Source organism: Aphis gossypii, chromosome 1 (assembly GCF_020184175.1).
Source record: "Aphis gossypii isolate Hap1 chromosome 1, ASM2018417v2, whole genome shotgun sequence".
Taxonomy (NCBI): Eukaryota; Metazoa; Arthropoda; class Insecta; order Hemiptera; family Aphididae; genus Aphis; species Aphis gossypii.
The window spans coordinates 1,991,138-2,013,121 of NC_065530.1; the positions used below are offsets into that span (position 1 = coordinate 1,991,138).

The 21,984-nt window shown below is 28.4% G+C and overlaps 1 protein-coding gene across 2 annotated transcripts in view; it reads right to left on the reverse strand.

Annotated features, from left to right (window-relative positions):
- Positions 1–4,753: 4,753 nt before the first annotated feature.
- The window catches only part of LOC114120866 (gamma-aminobutyric acid receptor subunit beta-like), a 67,776-nt gene continuing 50,545 nt past the window's right edge, over positions 4,754–21,984 (reverse strand). For both annotated transcript variants that reach the window (XM_027982934.2, XM_027982933.2), the window contains exons 4-9: positions 17,490–17,716; positions 15,810–15,892; positions 13,759–13,896; positions 11,897–12,181; positions 11,153–11,487; positions 4,754–9,864 (exon numbers count right to left, since the gene is read on the reverse strand). In XM_027982934.2, the coding sequence (XP_027838735.2) occupies positions 9,562–9,864; positions 11,153–11,487; positions 11,897–12,181; positions 13,759–13,896; positions 15,810–15,892; positions 17,490–17,716 (1,371 nt within the window). In that variant the 3' untranslated portion in view covers positions 4,754–9,561. The remainder of the gene's footprint in view (positions 9,865–11,152; positions 11,488–11,896; positions 12,182–13,758; positions 13,897–15,809; positions 15,893–17,489; positions 17,717–21,984) is intronic.

Consider the following 21,984-nt stretch of genomic DNA (forward strand, 5'->3'; position numbering starts at 1 on the left):
ATCTTTAGACCGCAAAGTGATATTAAACAAATAAATTCATTTTTTATAAACTGGTTTCAATTTCTTTATATAGTTTATTTTTGTCGTTTTTATTATGTTACTTACAAAATTATCTAACTTACTGTTGAAAAACCTACAAACAGCTACAGCTATATCAAAAAGCATTTATGCTCAATAATAGCTTATAGACATATGAACTTTAATTACCTAATCAATATATTTTTTTTTATATCACCAAACAAATCTTTAAAGAACTCTTTAATTTTTTTTTAGTATCTTAATAACTATAGTCTTTGAAATTATAATACTATTTGGTTGTGTTAATGAGTCTACAAACAGTATAAACCACAATCTTATACATTTCCTTTTATTTATACCAGATGATCCATTCACCGTCATTATTTTAAAAAGTTAAAATTTTTGTTTTTGATCTATATAATTTTTAATTGTTATAAAACATTAACAATATTTTTGAAAAATGAATAATGTTTTATTTATGTAATTAATGTAGTTACTGGTTATAGAAGTAATAATAATAATAATAAAAATATATAAACTAACAGTACCATGCATTGCTGTAATTTTTTTAAATAAAAGAATAATATTTTATTAAGTTTTTGATATACACATTATACAGCTTATAAACTCGTTCAATTTCAACAAAAATTTCAATTAGTTTTAAAAGATATTAGGAAAGTTTAGAGTAGTTTGGATCACGTTCACAAATATAAACCAATGGAAATAAAATATCCAAACTAAGTGTTGGAAAATAGTGGACTGCCACTAGCTATATATTATGTACCACGAATGAAATCTGTTTTAAATTGCTATCAAAACTTAGTCACATAATAATATTTTATAATTTATTATCATTATTAAAAGCAGTAAATACACGTTTAAAACTTAGAGAAATTCACCTTCACGGTATACGGGATCACCTCATAGTAATCATAGTTGAATCCGTAAAAATGGTGGTATAAACCATATCGTTTATTTTCTCTCCTTTAAAAAGCCAAAGCATAAACTTTAACCACAATTCAGACACCATCCAAAAAATCCTCCTAAAAAACAATTAGATACCTTTCTAAAACTTACTTTGAAATCTTGGATTTATTTTTGATAGTAAATTAAAGTGGACCACTCACTTTAAACAACTAAAAGTGACGTGCACGGTTAAATTGAACATTTTTAAAACTCTCGCTCACCTCACATGGGTGGAGATAAAAATTCTTTGTTAACCATAATATATAAAACCTTATTTCTATCACAAATCAACTACGGATCCCTAATCTACAACACAGTTAAAACTAGACATCTTAAAACGTTGAACCCTATTCACCACGAGGGATTTGTCTCTATTGATGCTTTTAGAACAAGCCCTACAGAAAGAATCTTATGCTATGCAAAATAAATATCCCTCCAACTCATAAGAAATAGGAATACTCTTCTACATTGTATAAAAAGAAAAACTATTCCTAACCACGTAGGCCATTTAGCACTTTTCAAAAACAAAAACTCTAAAAAACAAAAAACTTAGAACAATACAGAACATCTACTCCTATTTATGCAAAAATATGAATATATTATATATACCTCTGTCGAAGAAAAAATGATCTTTCAAAAACATCACCATGGCTATGGAACTTAAAACTCTCAACAGAATTACTCACACTCTCCAAACACGAAAAAACCACAAGATAATTATATCACATTTTTACGAAATTATTCAATTTTACTTCCCTAATCACACCCAAATGTACACAGATGACTCGTAAGTCTGAGCACGGAGTGGGTTTCTCAGTCATTCACAATCAGATGACCATCCAACACAAACTCCCGGCAATAACAAATATATTCACCGCTGAAAACTATGCAATAGGTACTCCAAGCAATAAAACTAGAAAACTCACTCCAAACAAATTTTGATAATCAATGATTCCCTCAGCGTCTTCACTGCACTTAAAAATTTGTGGCCCAAAAACAAGATTTCCCAATAATGCCAATCTGAACTAATAAACTCTTAGAAGATCATTGAATTTATGTGGGTACATATGTATATGCATATGCATATGTACATATGTAGGAATAAATTGGAATAAAAAAGCAGGTGAGGCAGCTTTCCTAGCCACTAAATACTTAACCAACAATACCATTGATAAAATATCATCCAATGACATCTTCTTATCTATCAAAAACAAAATTTTCTTGTCGTGGCAGCACCACTGAGATTCCATCCCACCTACTAACAAACTAAAGTCCATAATAAGCTCAGTAGAACAGTGGCATACACCTCCAGATCTTAGCCAACGTTAAGATATCTCCCGAATAAGAATTGACCACACTTTAGCTACACACTCTTTCCTAATCAGCAAAAACCATTCATCTATATGCAATATACGTCAAACTCACGTCACTATAAAACACATACTCGAATAATGCCCCATCTACGAACCAACACGCACGTCTCTCAACCTACCACACAAGCTACATCAGAGAAATTCTAGGCGAAGGACAAATCTCAAGCATCATCAAATTCATCACCGCAACCTCATCAACAAATTCTAATTTAGTCAAACTATATTGTAAACACACCTTAAATTAACTGTAAATACGTATTTCGTTAATCAATTATTCTTTGTAAATAAAATATATATTTATTTTTTTTTTTATATATATTTTTTTGTATTTAGTTTTAAAAAAAAAATGTTGGCCAATAACTTTAGCAGTTGACGCCTGTAAACCATTAAAAAAAAAACACATCGTTCCTCACGGTTGGACCAATTAGAGAATGGCAACATTTCAGGACAGGACACGACATGGGATAATGTGAATCCGGCTTAACTAAATAAATCTCTAAACTGGTTACAATCACATAGTAGGTATAAACCACATATATTAATACAACTAAACATCAGGTTACAAATATATACCCGGTATCAACCATTTAAATGGCATGAAAAATTCGTTTTTTACGTAATCTAGGTAATCTAACCTAACTTTTTTTTGTATGTGGCTAATACCACGTGAGTGGTTCTATTGGTTATAACCTGGAAAGGGGTTAAATGATAGGGCGTGGTTTTAACCAAGTTATTTATAGCAAGTATGGTTGAAGTTATACAAATTACATTAATTTATGTACTAAGTTATTTATACCAAGTAAAAGGTTGATACCATGAATGTGGTTATAAATTGGTAAGTGGTTATAACCATATTATTTATACCAAGTATGTGGTTGATACCATGTATGAGGTTATAACCATCATTCATACCAAGTATGTGGTTGATACAATGTATGAGGTTATAACCATCATTCATACCAAGTATGTGGTTGATACCATGTATGAGGTTGTACAAATGTAATTTAATGTAACCAAGTTATTTATACCAAGTGTGTGGTTATTACCGTGTATTTGCTAGAGTGTTTAGTGTTTAAATATTTCCTTCAGGTAGTCATAGTTTTGACTCATTTACTTTAGGTACCTAAACATAATGATGACCCGGAAGAGCTTATTATTTTAAAAACTGAGAATATTATTGTATGCACGTATACACGTTTGTGTTTATAATGGAGTCCCGCCTTTACCTGATATGAACTTCTTACTTGGTATTAATATTATTGGACGTCACTGTTTTCGGCCAAAATGTACCCTTTTCTTTTCGACCATTGTCACTTGTCAGCCAACACTTAAAGTCCCCTTTTTGGTCAAAACTTGTCACTTATTTTTCAGTCACTGTTCCTTTTCGGTCAGCACAGTTTTCTTTAAAATTTATAATTTTAACCAATAATCATAATATTACATTTGTTAAATCAAAAATTAATTTTTTTTTTTTGATAAATTTTACTATTTTTTTAGTCCTCTCTCTTCAATGTAAGTTTAATTTCGTTCATAGTCTGTTTTTTAGATGTAAATCTAAACCAGCTTTGTTTCTTGTCTGACATAATACAATTTAAAACTACTAGTGCTTGCGAGTCGTTCTATTTTTTTTTTAATCGATACTTTTATAAACATACTCAACCTACTCCATCCATAATGAACTGGTTAGCTGTACTTATTATTGAAGCTCAAACAGATATGTTTATCGTATATACATAAAAATTAAAAGTATCAACATTTTAAAAACACTTCATGATACAAAATATGTGGCACAGCAAATTTGTCAAAAAAGTATCATACAATTATAAAAAGTTAAATTAAATCTTAATTTTTGATATAATATTCATGAATGCATATTTTATCATTATAATTGCCTATTTATATATCATAGGTATTATAAGAGTATATTAATTTTTATTCTACTAATGTATTATGTTATAACATTTTATTGTACTACCGATATTATTTTATTTTATTATATTTTAACAAAGTATTAGGTAATATATTTTTTTTAAAACCAGATTTTTGGATAAAATCATATTTAGTTCATTGAAGTTGTTATAATTTTAAATTTTAAGGAAGACTGGGATGGCGGAAAAAGGAACTCTAAGTGTTGGCCGAAAAGGGAATGGTATATTTTGCCGAATAGAGGGCCGTCCAAATCACTAAACTTAGGTTTAGGTATTATATTTATTAAATTTTAAAATAGTGTATTATACCTTTATACCTAATGTAGTTTATTTATAGGTTTAACCTATTCCATAAAGTATATTAATGTTGAATTATACCTGTGATTTGTTTACATGGAATGAGAAAATTATTTCAGGGTAGAAACTAGAAGCAGGAAAAGCAACGACGACGCAAAGAAAAACACTTGCTCGCTCTTGGCGGCGTTTTTGTTCGCTTCACTTTATTTATTGAGCTCAGTGAGATTTAGTAGACTATAATTATCGTACACTGCAGATATACATGTTATTATATGTAATTATATAGTACTTAAACGTATATATTATATTATTATACATTTATATTTGATATTATGTATAACTTAAAATAATATTACCGACACGTAAACAATATAAACAATAATAATAATATACATAATATAATACTATATACGTGTACACATATACACACGCATAGAATAATATGCGTTCAATAAATATGTGTAAGCGCATAAGTACATTTATGTCGTTTTACATAATATATAATTTATATTATATTATATATATATATATATATGTATTTTGTTTGCTAACACAAAGAACGGAAGCACCCAAATAGATAATATAATAATAATAATAATAATAATAATAATTAGAACCTTATAGTGTTTTTTTTATCGTTGACACAACTTTTTTTTCACGAAGGTAAAACATAATAATATAATATTACGTCTCGTCTAACAGAAAATACAAACAGGTGGTAAACAAGTGAATATAAGGTAATAATAGCTATATAAATTATAATAATATAATATAATAAACAGTAATTATTATTATCAGAACGAAATAAAAACAACTTGTGACAATAAACTACACATAAAAACTTAAAATTATAACAATATTTTTTCTCATAGATTCACATTAACCTAACACAAGATTTAGAATATCCGATGGTAGTTATTTGTACATTTTAAAACAACTACCGTTTATCGTTTAATTAATTTATATTATATTATTATTATTATTTTAATACGTTATTAATTCTAAGGAAGTCAAATTTTTTTTTTACGTCAATGTATAAATATTATATTATATACGACGTACGTACAAACGTATAAATTATGCTTATTACACATTCTAGTATATGTAGCATTGATTTGATATTTTTTTTAAATATTTAATATCGTTAAAATGTGCGAATCACAATTAGTTGAAAGTGCTTTTAAAAAGTGTACGTAAAATAAATCAAATCGCATAGGCCTATAACGGTTATAATAATAATAATAATAATAATAATAATAATAATAATAATAATAATATTACAGTGATGTCGTCTACGGAGTTAGAATATTATATACCTACTTAAATTATTGCGTATACATAATATAATTATATTATATATAATGGGTATACTAATTCGCCACTGTTTTCTCTTTTACTATTGATTATTATAAATACACAAATCGTTTTCGTATTATTCCCGTTATTATTTGTTTGGTTTTAATTTTACATATTTTTTTTTGCTAGAGAACGGGCGTGCAGCTGCTACGATACATCATCGTGACGGCGACACTCTGGACGAATATCGATTGATCTCAATGATGTTATCACAAAAATGCGTATCGTACATAACAAAATATCGCATGGTAGGGAGTCAATATCACGCATAGTTCGTGGCGATGGCGTAGCCAATGGGAGAGGGTTGAGGTGGCTGCAGCCATCCTGGAAATTTCAGGAAAATGTTAAAATGCTGAGTGTTCTGTGAACTTATTACGTATGATGTAATATTTAAATTGTAATTTATATGAAAGTTGCTACAAAATGTTAAATATCTAAGGCATCAGCATACCAATCATATAAAGGGTAGTTAGAGGACTCCTCCCCCCCCCAAAAAAAAATCTTGGCTAAGTCACTGAACATAATATTATTGAGATATTGTCTAGACTTCTCGAATGGAGTTCGTGAATCATTGGGCACGCGACGATATCACTGAAAATGTAAAAAAAAAATATTTTGTCCTAAAATTATACATCATATTCACGTAAAATAAATATGTCAATTTGCATTTTTTAATTTAATCGTATTAGAATATAATATTGATCATTTGAATAACAATATTATAATCATATCGTTATTATTTTGTAATTTTTATAATCATTTTTTTTTTGTTTTATTTTTTTTTATATACACGCGCATTCATTATTTATTAATTAATCGTATTATATAATAATATACTATATATATAATAATATATATATATAGTTTTGTCGTTTATAAAAATAATTTCAAGAAATCAAAACCGTTTTTGCTTTAACAGCAGGAAAGGAAAATCATAATAACACGAAATGATAATAATAATACATTAATAATAATAATTGAATTTTATTAACTGTTAAAACTTTGTTTAATTTTGTTCTCATCTTCTCAATAATATTACTATATACATACGTATTATTGTATAGTATAATAAAATCGAATGAGCGATATTACATTCGTCGACGATACAATCGACTCCGAAATACGTACACTATATTATTTTATACATAATTTTTTATGCATAATACCATCATGTTTATATTATTATATTATATAATTTCGGAATATGTAATATTATATTTACACATTATATCATTAAAGTGGCATTAAATTAATTTTTTAATAGTAATTATTTTCAATTATTTATTTATTTATTTTTGTTTCCAGTATATTAAACGCTACAAAACTTTGTATTTTTATTCATTTTCATAATATTTAATATTAAATGATAATAATAATCGTCATTTTCATTATAATGTTTACACTTTACAACAATAATAATAAAGGAACCGAAATTTAAAAAGCGTCGAAAAGTCATATCACTATAATACCTATAAACTTATCATCGCAGAACTTATTTTGTGTGCGCTTTTTTCGTGCAATAGGAGACTTTACATAATAAAATAAAATAATAATAATATATTGGAGATTTAAGACAACAATCGTGTTTCGTGTCGATGCGTCGATTTTTCTTGGTTGCTGTATAAATAATAGATATAATAATAATATTATCTGGGTAATATACCTATGTTATTTACAGCTAGTAGCGCAGAGTTATAACTTATTCGAAACTATATTAGAGGGCGTTATAAAAAAAAATACAATTATTTTCAAGCTCTAATCAAAATTTGGTTATTTATAATAATATTATTACTTCGAATCTGTACAAATTATATATTTTAAATATGAATTTATAGTAATAAAACATTCTTATTTTCATAAATAAAAATTTTAGGCATTTTTAATGTTTTTTCAAATTTACACCAAGCAATGGAAGCATATAATTTTTAGGTCTTAAAAATGTTTAGCAAATATAATGAAATTCAGCTGGAATCGAAAACAAATTGAAGGTTAATTTGGCAGGAAGGGCGGAGATGAGAAAATCATCTCTATCATAATATAAAACCTTGTTATACGTTGCCGAATAAACGTGCAGGTAAACATATAAATTTATAACCGTTTTCGAGAATGGATTAGAAATATTAACAGTTATATGATAACAATTATTGTAATCGTAATTAGGCCTAAATATGACGATTTAATATCGAACATCGAAAAGATGGTTGAGCACTGCAATGTGTAGTATCTTAAATCATGTCCCTAAGAAAATAAATATTAATATAACGTCAAAACATATCGAAATTCGAAAACTTGAAGTGACAACCGTTACCCCAAGGATATTTAATTATAATAATGATACTAATATAGGTACCTATTATTTTAAATTTTATTTCTAAAATATTTTATTCTGAAACAGAAAGTAATCATAGTCCATTTGATTCACACGATAAATGCCACTTAAAAACGAAATGTCGATTGGCCATTGTAAAATATTGTGATATAATTATTATCACAACGGTTGAATGGTTAGGTAAGGTTAAAATAAATTATTTAGTTCTATAACAATAATTTAGGACTTAGGTAGACATTTTGCTATTTTACATTGCTATACATATTTTTATTTTATAGACGGAATGTTTTCGGAAAAAGGATTTCAAAATATCTTTTGAGACGGTATTTTTGTTTGGACATTGATTTTGTTTATAGAATATTACAGAGCGGTTTTTTTTTAGGTTGATTTCAGGTGCTTTTTTTTTTAGTTGGAGCGATAAAATAGAAAGCTGATCACGCAAAAAACCCCGCAGATATAATAAAGAAGAAAATCCTGTTTATACCTATGTATGATGTTATTATAAATAAGGTACATATTTATATGATTTTGAATTTTTTTTTGTTGGTCGAAAAAATAGCTGGTGTATAGTTGTATACCAAAATGTGTTTCTGGCTTAACGATATTGCACGGTAATATTATATGAGGCGTATTATAGGATTCCATCTACTTTTAAATTTTAATGTATAATTTAGATTTTTCTAAAATAAAGTATCTACTAACATTTTCAAATTTTTAATATTTCAGAAAATAACAAACATTGTGTTTGATTTTCAGGCTCAAAAAAAAATAAAACTAAAAGTTGTTTTTAAAGAAAGATGATTAAATAGGTAGTGAATTTTTTTTAGTATTAAACGTTAAAAATTTATAATTTTTATTTTAAAAATCACATTTTTATTAGTAGATATCTTAGGTAAAAACCAAGGTATTTAAAAAGTAATTATTTTAATATTTAACTTTGCCACTTTGGCATTAAAATATTTTTATATAACTACATTAGAATTTACTTTTTGCTTAGAGCATATTATTTGTGTGCATGATTTGTTAATTTTTAGGGCATATCATCATGAATATTGTTTAGTTGGTTTTTAGGGCATATAATTCTCGGCCCTATTAATCACTTAATAATTATGTTATAACCGTATAATTACTATAATAATAATAATTTAATATACTCGGAATCCAGTATTTTTTGTAGTTGAGCTCTTATACTAAACCTAGATAAAAATGTTATATTTTATAATAGTATTATTTTAATATATTATAGAGTCATTGCTGTCATTGTCGTCGTTGTGGCACAAATCTGCAAATAAGTCTACTTGTCCGCCTCGAGTAGCACGAGGTCATCGGCCACCACGTCACTGATGTGTAAGTAGATGATCCAATACATGAGATTGAAACACACGAAGCACACCGGGAACACGATTCTCGAGTACTTATCGATGTCGCTGGGCGTTATTCCGTATAACTTATTGATGTCCTTGTTAGGATGCATGACGTGCTGCGGCTGCGGCAACGGAGTGATGTTGCAGTCGTCGTCCCCCCGGCCGTTGATGGTGTTTTCCAGCGATCCACCCTTGAGATAGGTCTTTGAATCGTGACCCTTGAAGCGCACATTCTGGAACAAACGAGAATCCTTACAAGGCGCACTGCGACTTATGTTTTAAACGGTTACTAATGGTTTTAAAGTAGAATAATTGCGTTAAACTAAAGTGATTTTAGGCTAATTTTTTATATCACATAGAAAAAAGGCATTTGTTATTTAATATTTTGTTCACTCATTAGTTTTTGAAATTTGCAAAACAAGATTGATGAAAACATTGATTTTATGTTTTTTCTATTGTTAATTATAACTGTACACGAAAAATGGATCACGAAAATAATATTGTATTGAATTTATTAAATGTGATCAAGTCAAAATATCAATAATTTTACATATTTTATATGGATTTAATATTGCAGCCCCACGGGTTGTCAAGCTTGTGGTGGGGAGCAGTTCTTAATATAAAAGATAACAGTTTAATAGTATACAATTTGGTATGGATAAATAATTAGAATCTAGATACAATATAGAAATAAAGTAGGTTTTTTGTTTTAAAATATCATGTTAACAGAAATAAATTAATATGAAATATGTAATAGATAATATAGTAGTAAATTAAGTGTAAAATCTATGTATACAATGATGTTGTTACACCAATGATTTCAAATATTAAAACGAATACTTCACTGTGTGCTTCTGGTGAGGAGAGGAAGTGTACACAATTATAAGTAAATGCATAGTGCATTATTCATATGTTCTCAATTTTCAGTCAATATATGAGATGCAAAAAACAATGGAAATTCATCACCCATTTATTTTCTTTATACATAACCTTGTGGAAAATATATGACTAATGAAATAATGATACAACTAACTATAAAACACTACAATATACTTTCTTAAATTTATATTTTGGAGCGTTATTAACCAAAGTAGAATAAGCTACAATCAGAAAGACCTATTGCTTAATAAGAATTGTATTACCTAAATATGATATACCAAAACATATTATAGTGTTTATCAATAAGTTTCATTAAAAAAAAAAAATAATAAAATTTATAATTGTATAATAGAATTGTTGAACTTGTAATAAACCATGCTATACGCATTGCGTTAAAGTGTATATTTAATAATAGTATAACTAGGTTTTTCATGACGTGTATTTATATGTTTGTATTAGTAATTAGTATGTTATTTGTTTTCTCGCTAAATTAAACCGTTTAGAATTTTAACCGTAAAATTAATATCGTCTGGAGTATATTTGACTCTGATACAATATGCTAGCTGCTAGCAGGTATCTGGTATATAATAGAACCTAGTTTTTTTTTTTGGTCAACAAATCACTTATTACAAAAAAACTCACAGCTTGTCTTGGTAGGTGGTCCATGTCAAGAATTTGGCCACCATGACTACTATGGCCACTATGACTATGTCGAGGGTGGCTGTCGTGTCCACCATAGCTCGAAATGTGGGAAGGTGGCAAGCCGTGACTAGACAAGCCGTGTGATAGCGTATTGTGGCCGGTGAGCGTATTGTGGCCGGACATGTTACCATGGCTGGAGCGCGATTGTTGATGTGAGTGCGCATGGCTGAGCGTGTCATGGCCACTCTTTTTCTGTTCAGCCATCTTTTGTATGGCTAGGAAACGATTTTTCCTCATTTGTATCCTCTTTGCCATATATCCGACAGTGGCATATTCTGTTCAATACGAATAAAGATTTACTAAATTAGGTGATATATGGTATGCGGTATCATAATAATATAGTCGCAAATCATTTATAGCTGACATAGCTGAAGTTATTATATTATAGTAGTTCTAAATTATTATAAAAACTAATATCTTATTCAATTTTATCACAATGGTTTTTAATTTTAATTTACTTATTTAATATTTTTACTATTTTATAAAAATAAATTGAATTCAATTTTAAGCATCTATTCAAATAAATAAAATAGTGATAATTTTTTATTTAGAAAATAGTGGTAAGCAAACAGCAAACAAAAGTAATGGAGGACTACCATATCTCATTTTTAGAAGAAAAGAGCTACAGTTGTTAAAATCCGTTAACGCTTAACACAATAATTGACGGTTGTTTTGTTTACTAACCCAACAGCGAAGCGAACACCATAACGAAACATGTGCCCAAGTACACGTCGATAGATTTCACGTACGATATCTTCGGTAGCGCCGCGTTTGTGGACGACATGAGCGTGGTCATGGTCAACACGGTGGTGACGCCCAACGCCACTCTGGCCGGCGTGGCGTTCCGGTTCAGCCAAAAACTTACCCAGGATATGATGACGATCAGTCCGCTGGGTATATAAATCTGGATCAGATAGTAGCCCATGGATCGTACGAATTGGATTTCGCATGCCAGTCTCGAATAATTACCTGTGTAGCGTATAATTAGTATGATGCACATAGAAATCGGGTTCGGATGTGGTTTAAATTGTATTGCGATTTGGGCTCGAAACTATATCAAAATTTATCAGTTTTAAAAGAAAGAGTTTTGAAATTTTTATATTTTATTTTAAGTGTTAAGTTTAGTGTTTCATAGTTTTTAGTTTTTGTTTCAAGAATCGATTTCGCAATGTTTTAGTGTTGGTTTTTTTGTAATATCATAATGATTTCTATTGAGAAATTCAAATATAGCTAATATTTTCTACTTATAAAATAACTTATTTTAACTAGAATCGTAAAAGTAGTATTAATTTATAATTAATTTTAAAAAATTGAAATAAAACAATGGGAGTGAGAGTTTAAATTATAATGTATTTGGTTTAATGAGTGTGATATTTTTTAATTCTTAAGTTATATAAACAGTTTTTTATTTTTTAGGTTTAAATAATGGTTTAATTATGGTTTAAAAATGTTTGGTTTTTGTTGCGATTACAGTGACGGCAAATAAAAAAACAGTTTTATGAGATTTTCGAATAAGTGGTTTCAAGTCCTGACTACGACTATTTTTTGTGGCTATATATCTATTATATAAAATATGATGGCAATGAACGTAAACCCTACTAAGTTTATCGGTTATATACATTGACCACGGCCCATCTAAATAGAGCGTAGTACATCTCCACAAATAAATTTTGTAGGAAAACAATATTAAACGATATTTGCATTTTCCTATTTAAAATCTATATCCTCGATGTTTTTTGCAAATCATAATGTGAGAGTTTTTAATATAAGTGGCTTCGATACATAATATATTTTTTTATTTCTAATTAAGATTTTCAGTCATTTTTACTTTCTTAATATTCTATTATAATATATATTAACCAAATACCTCGTTGCAGTAGCTCCATAACAATAAAATTAATTTACCATTTACTGATATACAGGTAAGTATAGATAACCTATTGATGATTTAATATATTTATTTAATAATTAATAATTATACCTGATCAGATATGCATGTAAATGTTTTGATTATTTTTACGTAAGAATACTGTCAAATAGTTTTGTTGCAAATGTAATCACTATATAAGTTAAAGTTTAGTACACAATGTAGAGAATTTATTTAAAAAAAGTTTATTTTACAAAAGGGTCTTTATTTTTTAGGACACAAACTGCGTTTTATCATGATAGGTTAATTATGTTAACCATTTTAGCCAAAAAAACATAAAATTTTCTTAATTTTTTTTCTTTCTTAATTTTGCGTTTACTGTGTTTGTTTAGAAGGGGTAGAATACTTAATTACTACTGTTATTGAGGACATGATTATATGGCAGTTTCTTATCCAGTAAAGTTGCTAAAAAAATAATGATTGCTATAATGTACAATCATAGTTTTATAGGTACACGTTACTATACAACTGAGTATTATAATTGAATAATTGTATAATCATATACACTGAGGTTAAAAAATCAAAAACAACACTATTGTCTATTACGTTGTTATACATTTTTTAATATAATATTATTATTATACTTGCGTTGGAAATGTTTTTTCATCTGAAACATTACCTGTTGTCAAGCTAATTTCCATAGCTCTCTGCCGATGTCCCAGCACTTTAAACTGAGGCAAGGACACTTCGTTGGATACGCCCACCGAGTTCGGTCCCTCATTCCACTTATACCGGATGTCTCTCATCGTATAACCAACTGGGGAAATCACAAATACACACCTCTAACGTTTAGACCTGTCTTCAGAGCCGGAGACCCACCCATCACGTGTCGGGTACACGCTCGACAGAATATCGAACGAGATATTTATATATTACATGTTAATATATTATTTTATACATCATATTATTATAATTAATATGACATTAATCGTACTATCAATAATTAATATAGTGTACAATATTGATACGTGTGTCCATTAAATATCGTAAATCGTACGTCGATTCACACATAGTAAAATTTTATACAATATTGTTTAAGTTATTTATTGTTATTATGCGTAATCGCGTGATTATAAGTCGCGTGTGCGTGATGGTTAGGTCGCGTGTCAATAATCTACCTGTAGATAAGTTAATTTCGGTGGCCCTCTGCCTGTGCCCGAGAATTCGGAACTGCGGCAACTGCACCTGGTTGCTAATCCCGACCGATTTAAAACCACTTTTCCACTTGTACCGGATATCACGCATTGTGTAACCGACTGCGAATCAACGTGACAAAAAATGAAAAAAAAAACCATCAGTACGCGCGAACGCCACGCGTCACTCACAAGCCGTTGCAATACAAAATATGATGATTATGTGACGCGTGCGAAATTTTAAGATAAGTCTATACATAATAAAATATACAATTATATTGTTGTTGTTATAACTTTTATTATAATATAAAATATGTATTATGCGTAATATAAGCATTTTCTTATGTGTGTGTGTAGTATATTTTTTAAGTGCGCGGATTTAATAAAAGTTATATTATACTGGTTGATCTGTTCAACGTAAAACACTCATTATTTTAAAAACTATTAATGTAGTTATTTGGAAATATTATTTTTGCATATATTTCGGTCGTTAAGAACAACGTTTCAAAAATAGCTGTGTGCTAGATATACTCTACCCTCTCCAAGTGAAAAAACATTGATAAACACTGATAAGGTCGTTTCAAGGAACCGATACGAAAAAAAAAAATATAAAATATATACTAATTATATTTTTTATCATTTGTTATATTTTTAAATTGTTTATTATTATTATTTTTTTTTTAATGACAATATGCATTTTTAATTCCTTATTTTAAAGCAATTTATTTTTTGAAATATTTCGATGTATAAAAATAGAATTTTGGACGATCAGCTTAAGAGATATGTTTTAAGCATTTATAGTTTAGAGTAGAGGAGTATATTATATAAAGTAGTATAATACGCTTTACCATAAAATATTGATTCAATACTCGGCTCGTCTAAACTTCAAATACTTATAATAATTTATTAATGAACTACTTGCCTGAAATTTGATTTTTATAAATTAAAATACTTTAAATAGTATTCTTCTTGAAATCATGGAACTATAAATTAATGTTGATATTAAAAAAATAAATGTAGTATGACAAACAATAAAATATATAATTTTTTTTCAAAATATTATTTTTAATGACTTAGAATTATGTAAATATTTTCAATAATAATGAGTGTTTTGCATTTAATTGATCTTCCTGTAGGTTAGTAGATTATTTAGTAAAAAAATAAAAACTGTGATGCGTGCGCGTTGTATATTATTATCAAACGTCGGAGAAAAATGTAATAAAATCATATTCGCGTGATGGTTAGTTGGCAAAAATTGGTTGATAATAATAATATATTGTTATGTAGCGTAATTTTATTATTTTTTTTCGTATTATATATTTTAGGTATGCAGTTATAGGTGCAAAGTGCCTGGTCCTTCTCTCCTCGGGCACGTGGCTCAGTGCTGTCTGCTGGGTAGAAGGACACCGAAATTAACAAAAAAAAAAAAAATGTACAGATAGATTTTTTTTTGCAGTCATTATTGTACGATAACGATCAACCAATAATATATAAAATAATAAAATATGCATCATATATTACGTTGATAGACACTTACAGCTCTCGATTTCGATGTGACACAGCTGTCGGTCCATTGGGAAGTACTGCAGGTTCATGGGACACGACGCGGTGATCGTCAAACTGTACACAACATGGAAAACGTCATACATATCATTATAATCATTATACTATATAGGTATAGGAGTACTCATACTCACATCGCGACAATTATAGTATTAAATTACTGTTAAAATACATTAGTTACGTCACATATCCATGACATATCGTATTTTCGCGCTCATCTGGGACCGTATGTTGTAGTAATATATTATAAAATATGTACAACACTATAGCTATCGGGTTGGTGTTATATATTATAAATGCTCTGTCCGAGTATATACGTATTTATAATTCGATCATCGTCTTGCCAATGAATACGAAACCGTTTCGTTCAATACATGTAATAATATTATATTTTACGTGTATGACTTAAACGTTTCTGCAGACGATGCACAGCAATGAAAGTTATTTTACGAACAGCAAGTAAAAAATTATATATTATGCGATACAATTATTTTAAATTTTATAAAATCGTTTATTATCGAAATACGAGTACAACATCTATATAATGTATTTACTTTAGGCCTAGGCAACTTATACTCGCTTAGTTCCACAGAAATGTGTATTTATACGGCGAAGGATAATGAGAGATATTAATTCTTTCACAACCTCAAAATAAATTTTAAATTATATGTTATGTTAATAATATATGTCAATATTGTACATAGATATAAGTGAATATATTATATTATATAGATTAAAATCCATTTTCGAAAGATTTTAATCAAGATGTTGTTTTTAAAATTTTTTAAACAAATATTACCTTATTTTAAAAGATGATATATATTTAGTTGTATAGTTATTACTTATTATCTATATTATATAATCAATTTATAATACAACGCTATCCTTACTAATATTTAAAAATCTAATTGATTAAAAAAGAAAAAGAAGATATTTTGTAATTTCACCGAAAAACAAAATATTTTAGACTCCAAACGGATATTCATTGGCAGCGCTGCATCTACCGTTCCATGCGGTGTTATAACATATATATTTCATTCAAAATATATAATATTATCACTCCAAACATTAAAGAAAACATGATATCGAAATAACATAAACAAAAAAGTTACCTACCTACGTACAATGAGGACTACCCCAATAAATATAATATATAGGTACTGAAGAATGTAATGTATATCAATAATATGATATAGATAATAACTTTTTAAGTACCAGGCTATAATATACATTATTATTTATTACGGCGTGAAAATCATAATTTATATAACTTTGTACACAATAATACTCTATTTTTGCAATAGAGAAATTTTAAATCACAATATTATGATGTAGGCAAGGTATATTTATCATAATAAGAGTTCAAAGGTGATTCCTAGGTGTGATTGCATCAATAGATTGGATATCATTTGCCCTACACGTGACTACATTCCCGCACAACATTTTTCAAACTCCTCAAGTTTTGCTGATAGCAGACAAGCGACAAATTTTGGATTTATGTATGACTTTCAAACTAGTAAAATTGACTCAACAACATTTCTATCCCTCATAATTTTTTATGTACTTTCTGTTTATACCCGCTTACATCATGATACGTTTTACATTAATAAAATGATAATAATAATCTAATAAGTAGTCATGTCATAAAATTTACCGAATGCTCCGCGTTATGCTCCCTGAATGGTGTATCCGGATGAATTCGTTACTGGTAGTCGCTATGTGAAAATATGACTGTTTCTCGTTGACGAAGAACGTGTCGGGTACCCAGATGTTCTTTATGAACTCCGATCCCACGGACAGGGTCTCGACACCCGGCCGCTTGGTGAACGCCAACCGGGGATCAGTCCAGAATTGTCTGAAGTAGAAATCTAATGTGAAGTCCTATATTTTTTACGTAGGAAAAAAACAACAAAAACGATTAGTCTCATTGTACTGGTAAACAAAATACAATAATAAGTCGAGTATTTCAAACCTTTCGTGGGACGTTTTACTCTACAGGGCCGGATTTAGGGGAGAGAGAACCGAGTTATCCTAACCGGGATATTTTTAGTTGTGTTATAGTTTAACGGAAAATAAAGATTATGTATTTAATTTAAATTTATATGATTATATTTTTCTATTTTCTATTACTAATATTTAAGATACTGTAGTGTGATAAACAATAAGAATATACATTTAAATAAAGTAATTTTATTATATGATTTAACTATCCAATTTGAACGTTTTTATAATTTATTATTTGCTAAGTTAATTAAACAAGTGACAAGTTATAAATATTTAATTTAATAATAAAAACATGCTGTATTCTTTTGTTTATTAATTATTGGGGGCCACTTTATCAAATCTAAATCCGCCCCTGGTTTTGCAAGTAAAGTAATTGGCAAAACGATAATAATATAATATTAAGACGTATTTGACAAATCAAACTTTTGTATTGTAATAATATAATATTATTATAAACGATTATATTATCGTCCTTAAAAATATTATCATAAAATAGCTAATAGTAGGTTATGTTGGTTTCAAATACTCGACGTATTAATGTTAGTATTACTATTATGTTTTTATTGCATTTTGATGATGAAAATAGTTTTGATTTTAGAATGAAATTATAATGATTTACTCGAAGTGTACTACGCTATATTTTAATAATTTTCACTTGTTAATTAAAAGATGAATTTAAACTTAGACTGCGTATATTATTATTGTTCTTAAATATATAAAATGAAAATGTCTATACATGCAGTTAGCAAGCCTAAATCAAAAATTGCACGCCAAGGACTTGCGTAAGTACGTTTGGTAAAATGTCCATTTGTTTCTTTCATTAAGTACAGTGATATTCAAACGTTGCGTGTCATGCAATCTATCTAACATGCGTTGAACATGCAATTTTAATTGACCATGCACCATTGTCGGCTAGCACGGAACATCCATAATACAATATATTATTATAATGAAAGCTAAATGGTGTGAAAACGTTTAATAAAGTATGTATACAGAGGGAAACATAAGTATTTCGGCGTTGATTGCTATAATTAGTATCTGCATTTTCACCAGTCTATAATTCTAATACGCATTCACGTAGCCAGAAGGGAGGGGTTATTGAAAGGGTTCATGGGCGTTTTAAACCTTACGGTTTCTATTTTAACTCTAATCACGCTTTTGTTAAACTTTTTCGGGTTATGCCTAAATGAAATGTTACCTATAATGTTATGTTATATTTACAGGGAATGCCTGCAAGGAAATGGATCTCACCATAATACGGTTTTATTTTAATTTTATATCACTATAGTTCAGTTAGACACGGCGGTATTACAGTAATCAAAACATTCCATTCTTATACAATATAAACCATTATACATCATTTTGATCAAGTTCTAAATAAATGTATAACTACTCTAATATAGTTTGTGGTTAAATCATTATTATATTTTATTTTATTTTTATAACGAGTTTGAGTGTTTGAATTATAATCGATTTTCTAAGTCAGCGGTCCCAACCTTTTTAGTTTTACGGACCAGCAATATTGTAAAAAAAATAATCTTTGAGGCCCACCAATGTCCAATAGCACACCTATTCATATTATGCATATATTCGTAATATACAATATTTAATATTATATGGTTCACGGCCCAGTATTATGCTGCTCGCGGCTCATGGGTTGGGAATCGTTGTAATAAATAGTTATAAAGTTTAAAATATTTGTTTATTAATTTTCAAGTATTAAGTAAAATAAAAATAAAAAAAATTGATGTTGAATATTTGTCAACAATTTGAGTCTCTAAAATTAATAGATTATGAAAATTAAAATTACTAAAATAGATTTTACTGGTTTTTACTAAAATACCATAAATGTTAACGTTATATTTTCAACAGCTAAAAAAGTATCACCTGATTTAAATAAATATTTTTAACGATTTTGAGATTGATTTTTATATAGTGATCTATTAAAAATATATTATGTGCATGCTATTTACGTAGGAGCAAAAAGGAAAAAAATTGTAAAACCCCTCCCACATATAAATTCTGGCTACGCATCTGCTTCTAATGTATGATATAATATTATTATGTCTTTTAATGGTAAAACTAAATATTTTTTTAACTTTTTATGAGATAAAAGCACTATAAACTATAATTATATACATAAATATTATCATTTAATATAAACGTAGGTACGATACTTCTAAAAAATGTATTCTCGTCTTTAACCGTGAAACATAACAATGTCTTGTTATTCAATAAGTAATTATTAGTTTATATCTACTGCTATTTAGATACACTGTAAATATGATGTCATGACATCGATTGACCTTTTTATTGCTAGTCACAGACAATAATATTTTTATAGTTCGATGTTTATATTATACTATTATAATTTTTATAGAACAGGCTAAAACATAATATGATATAATTCTGCAGAATTTCGTGTGTTGTAGATGGGATCATCCACCGGTGCGCAAGCCGAATGAACTCATTGAAATTCAAACGCTGAAACGGACGTGACCTTTGCCGAAAAAAAGGAAACAGTTTTTGGAAGGTTTTCAGAAAAAAAAAATTATAACGTTTGCCTTTTTCTCCACCTCTCTTTACATTTTGCGGTATACTTTATTGGCCCGCTCCCGTGATAACGCAATGCGGCGGACGACAATAAAGGTCGTTGAGCGTAAACTTTGTTTAAAATAATAACATATATATTATGTATGTTCGAGTATAGTAATTATGTAGCGCAGCATGGTGTAGGTATATTATAATATATTATACACTGTTATTTCCGGGGGATGACCAATTATATTATGTGCCTGGGTTAAAGCGGTGAGACTTATCTGTGGCGCCCGGAAACGACGCCGGGTGGTCCGAGTATACTAGGGAGGGGCTAGAGAAAAAAAAGTTACTGAAAAAATAACGATAAATAAATAAATCAAAATATAAATCGAGCTCATTTACCGGTCAACCCTTCCGATGCCACCCGCGTCTAGCCGAGCAAAACATGCAAAACGCCTCCCACGCGACAGCACCGCCGTCGGATATTTTGTATTCAAACTTAATCGGCCGTATAGTATTATTACACAGCCTTTGCGCGCGGCTAATCGAAATTATACACCACACATACATACACACAAAAAACATTTATATAATATGTACATTATACACTGTGGGGTAAACTATTTAACCGGAGGTACTAAATTTTCAAGTTAACAATTTGTATTTTTGAAAAAAACATGGTATTTTTACGTAAAGTTAACCTTACATTATAGTAGTTTTAACCATATTCTAAAAAAAAACCTCTAAACATTTCATACTGATTTTTGTACTATTTTGAATACTATTTTCGAAATGATGTTACGTCTGTTACATTACTAAAATGGTTTAATATAACTTTCAATTATAAAATTTAGTTTTAATATTTTACTCGCATATCTATATAATGTTTAATTATGTGGAGACAACGTGATTGAAACAGAACTATCTACTAAAAATTATCCCGTTCATGACAAACATGTCATGAAAGGACAGAATAATGATACTCAAATAAGGGACGAATCCGTTTTAAACGGGATATATGGTTTCTGTGTATTATAAATGGTTTTACAGTATTTTTTTTTAACTACAAACGCTAATAATCATTGAAAAGAAAAAAAAATGTTAAATATATATAACTTAATATTTTAAATTTTTGGAAAAGTATTGCGCTTCCGATTATGAAATTAAAATACACTTATATGGGTTGTTTAAAAAATAGATATTTATTGTATTTATTTGTTTTAAAATAAAAATTGAATATTTTTGTAGTTTATTAATAGTATACAGAGTTATAAAATAATTTTCAAGCTAAAAAATATATTTAAAACACGACTTAGGAAATCAATGTAACCAGTTAAACAGATTACCCTGTACATATGTATATATTATGTAGTATGTATATGTTGATGTATAATCCTAGTCATTAATTATGCATTCGGACTTTTTGTTTTTCTGTTTTATTTATGTGTGTTGCCATTTTGTTACGTGTATACTCTAGATACATATTATAATTTATATATGTACACACATTTTACTACTAACGGACATTCAATTTTTGAAAGACCAGTATTGCACCAATATAATATAATATATATATAATATATTATAATAAGGATTTAAGGGGGCAT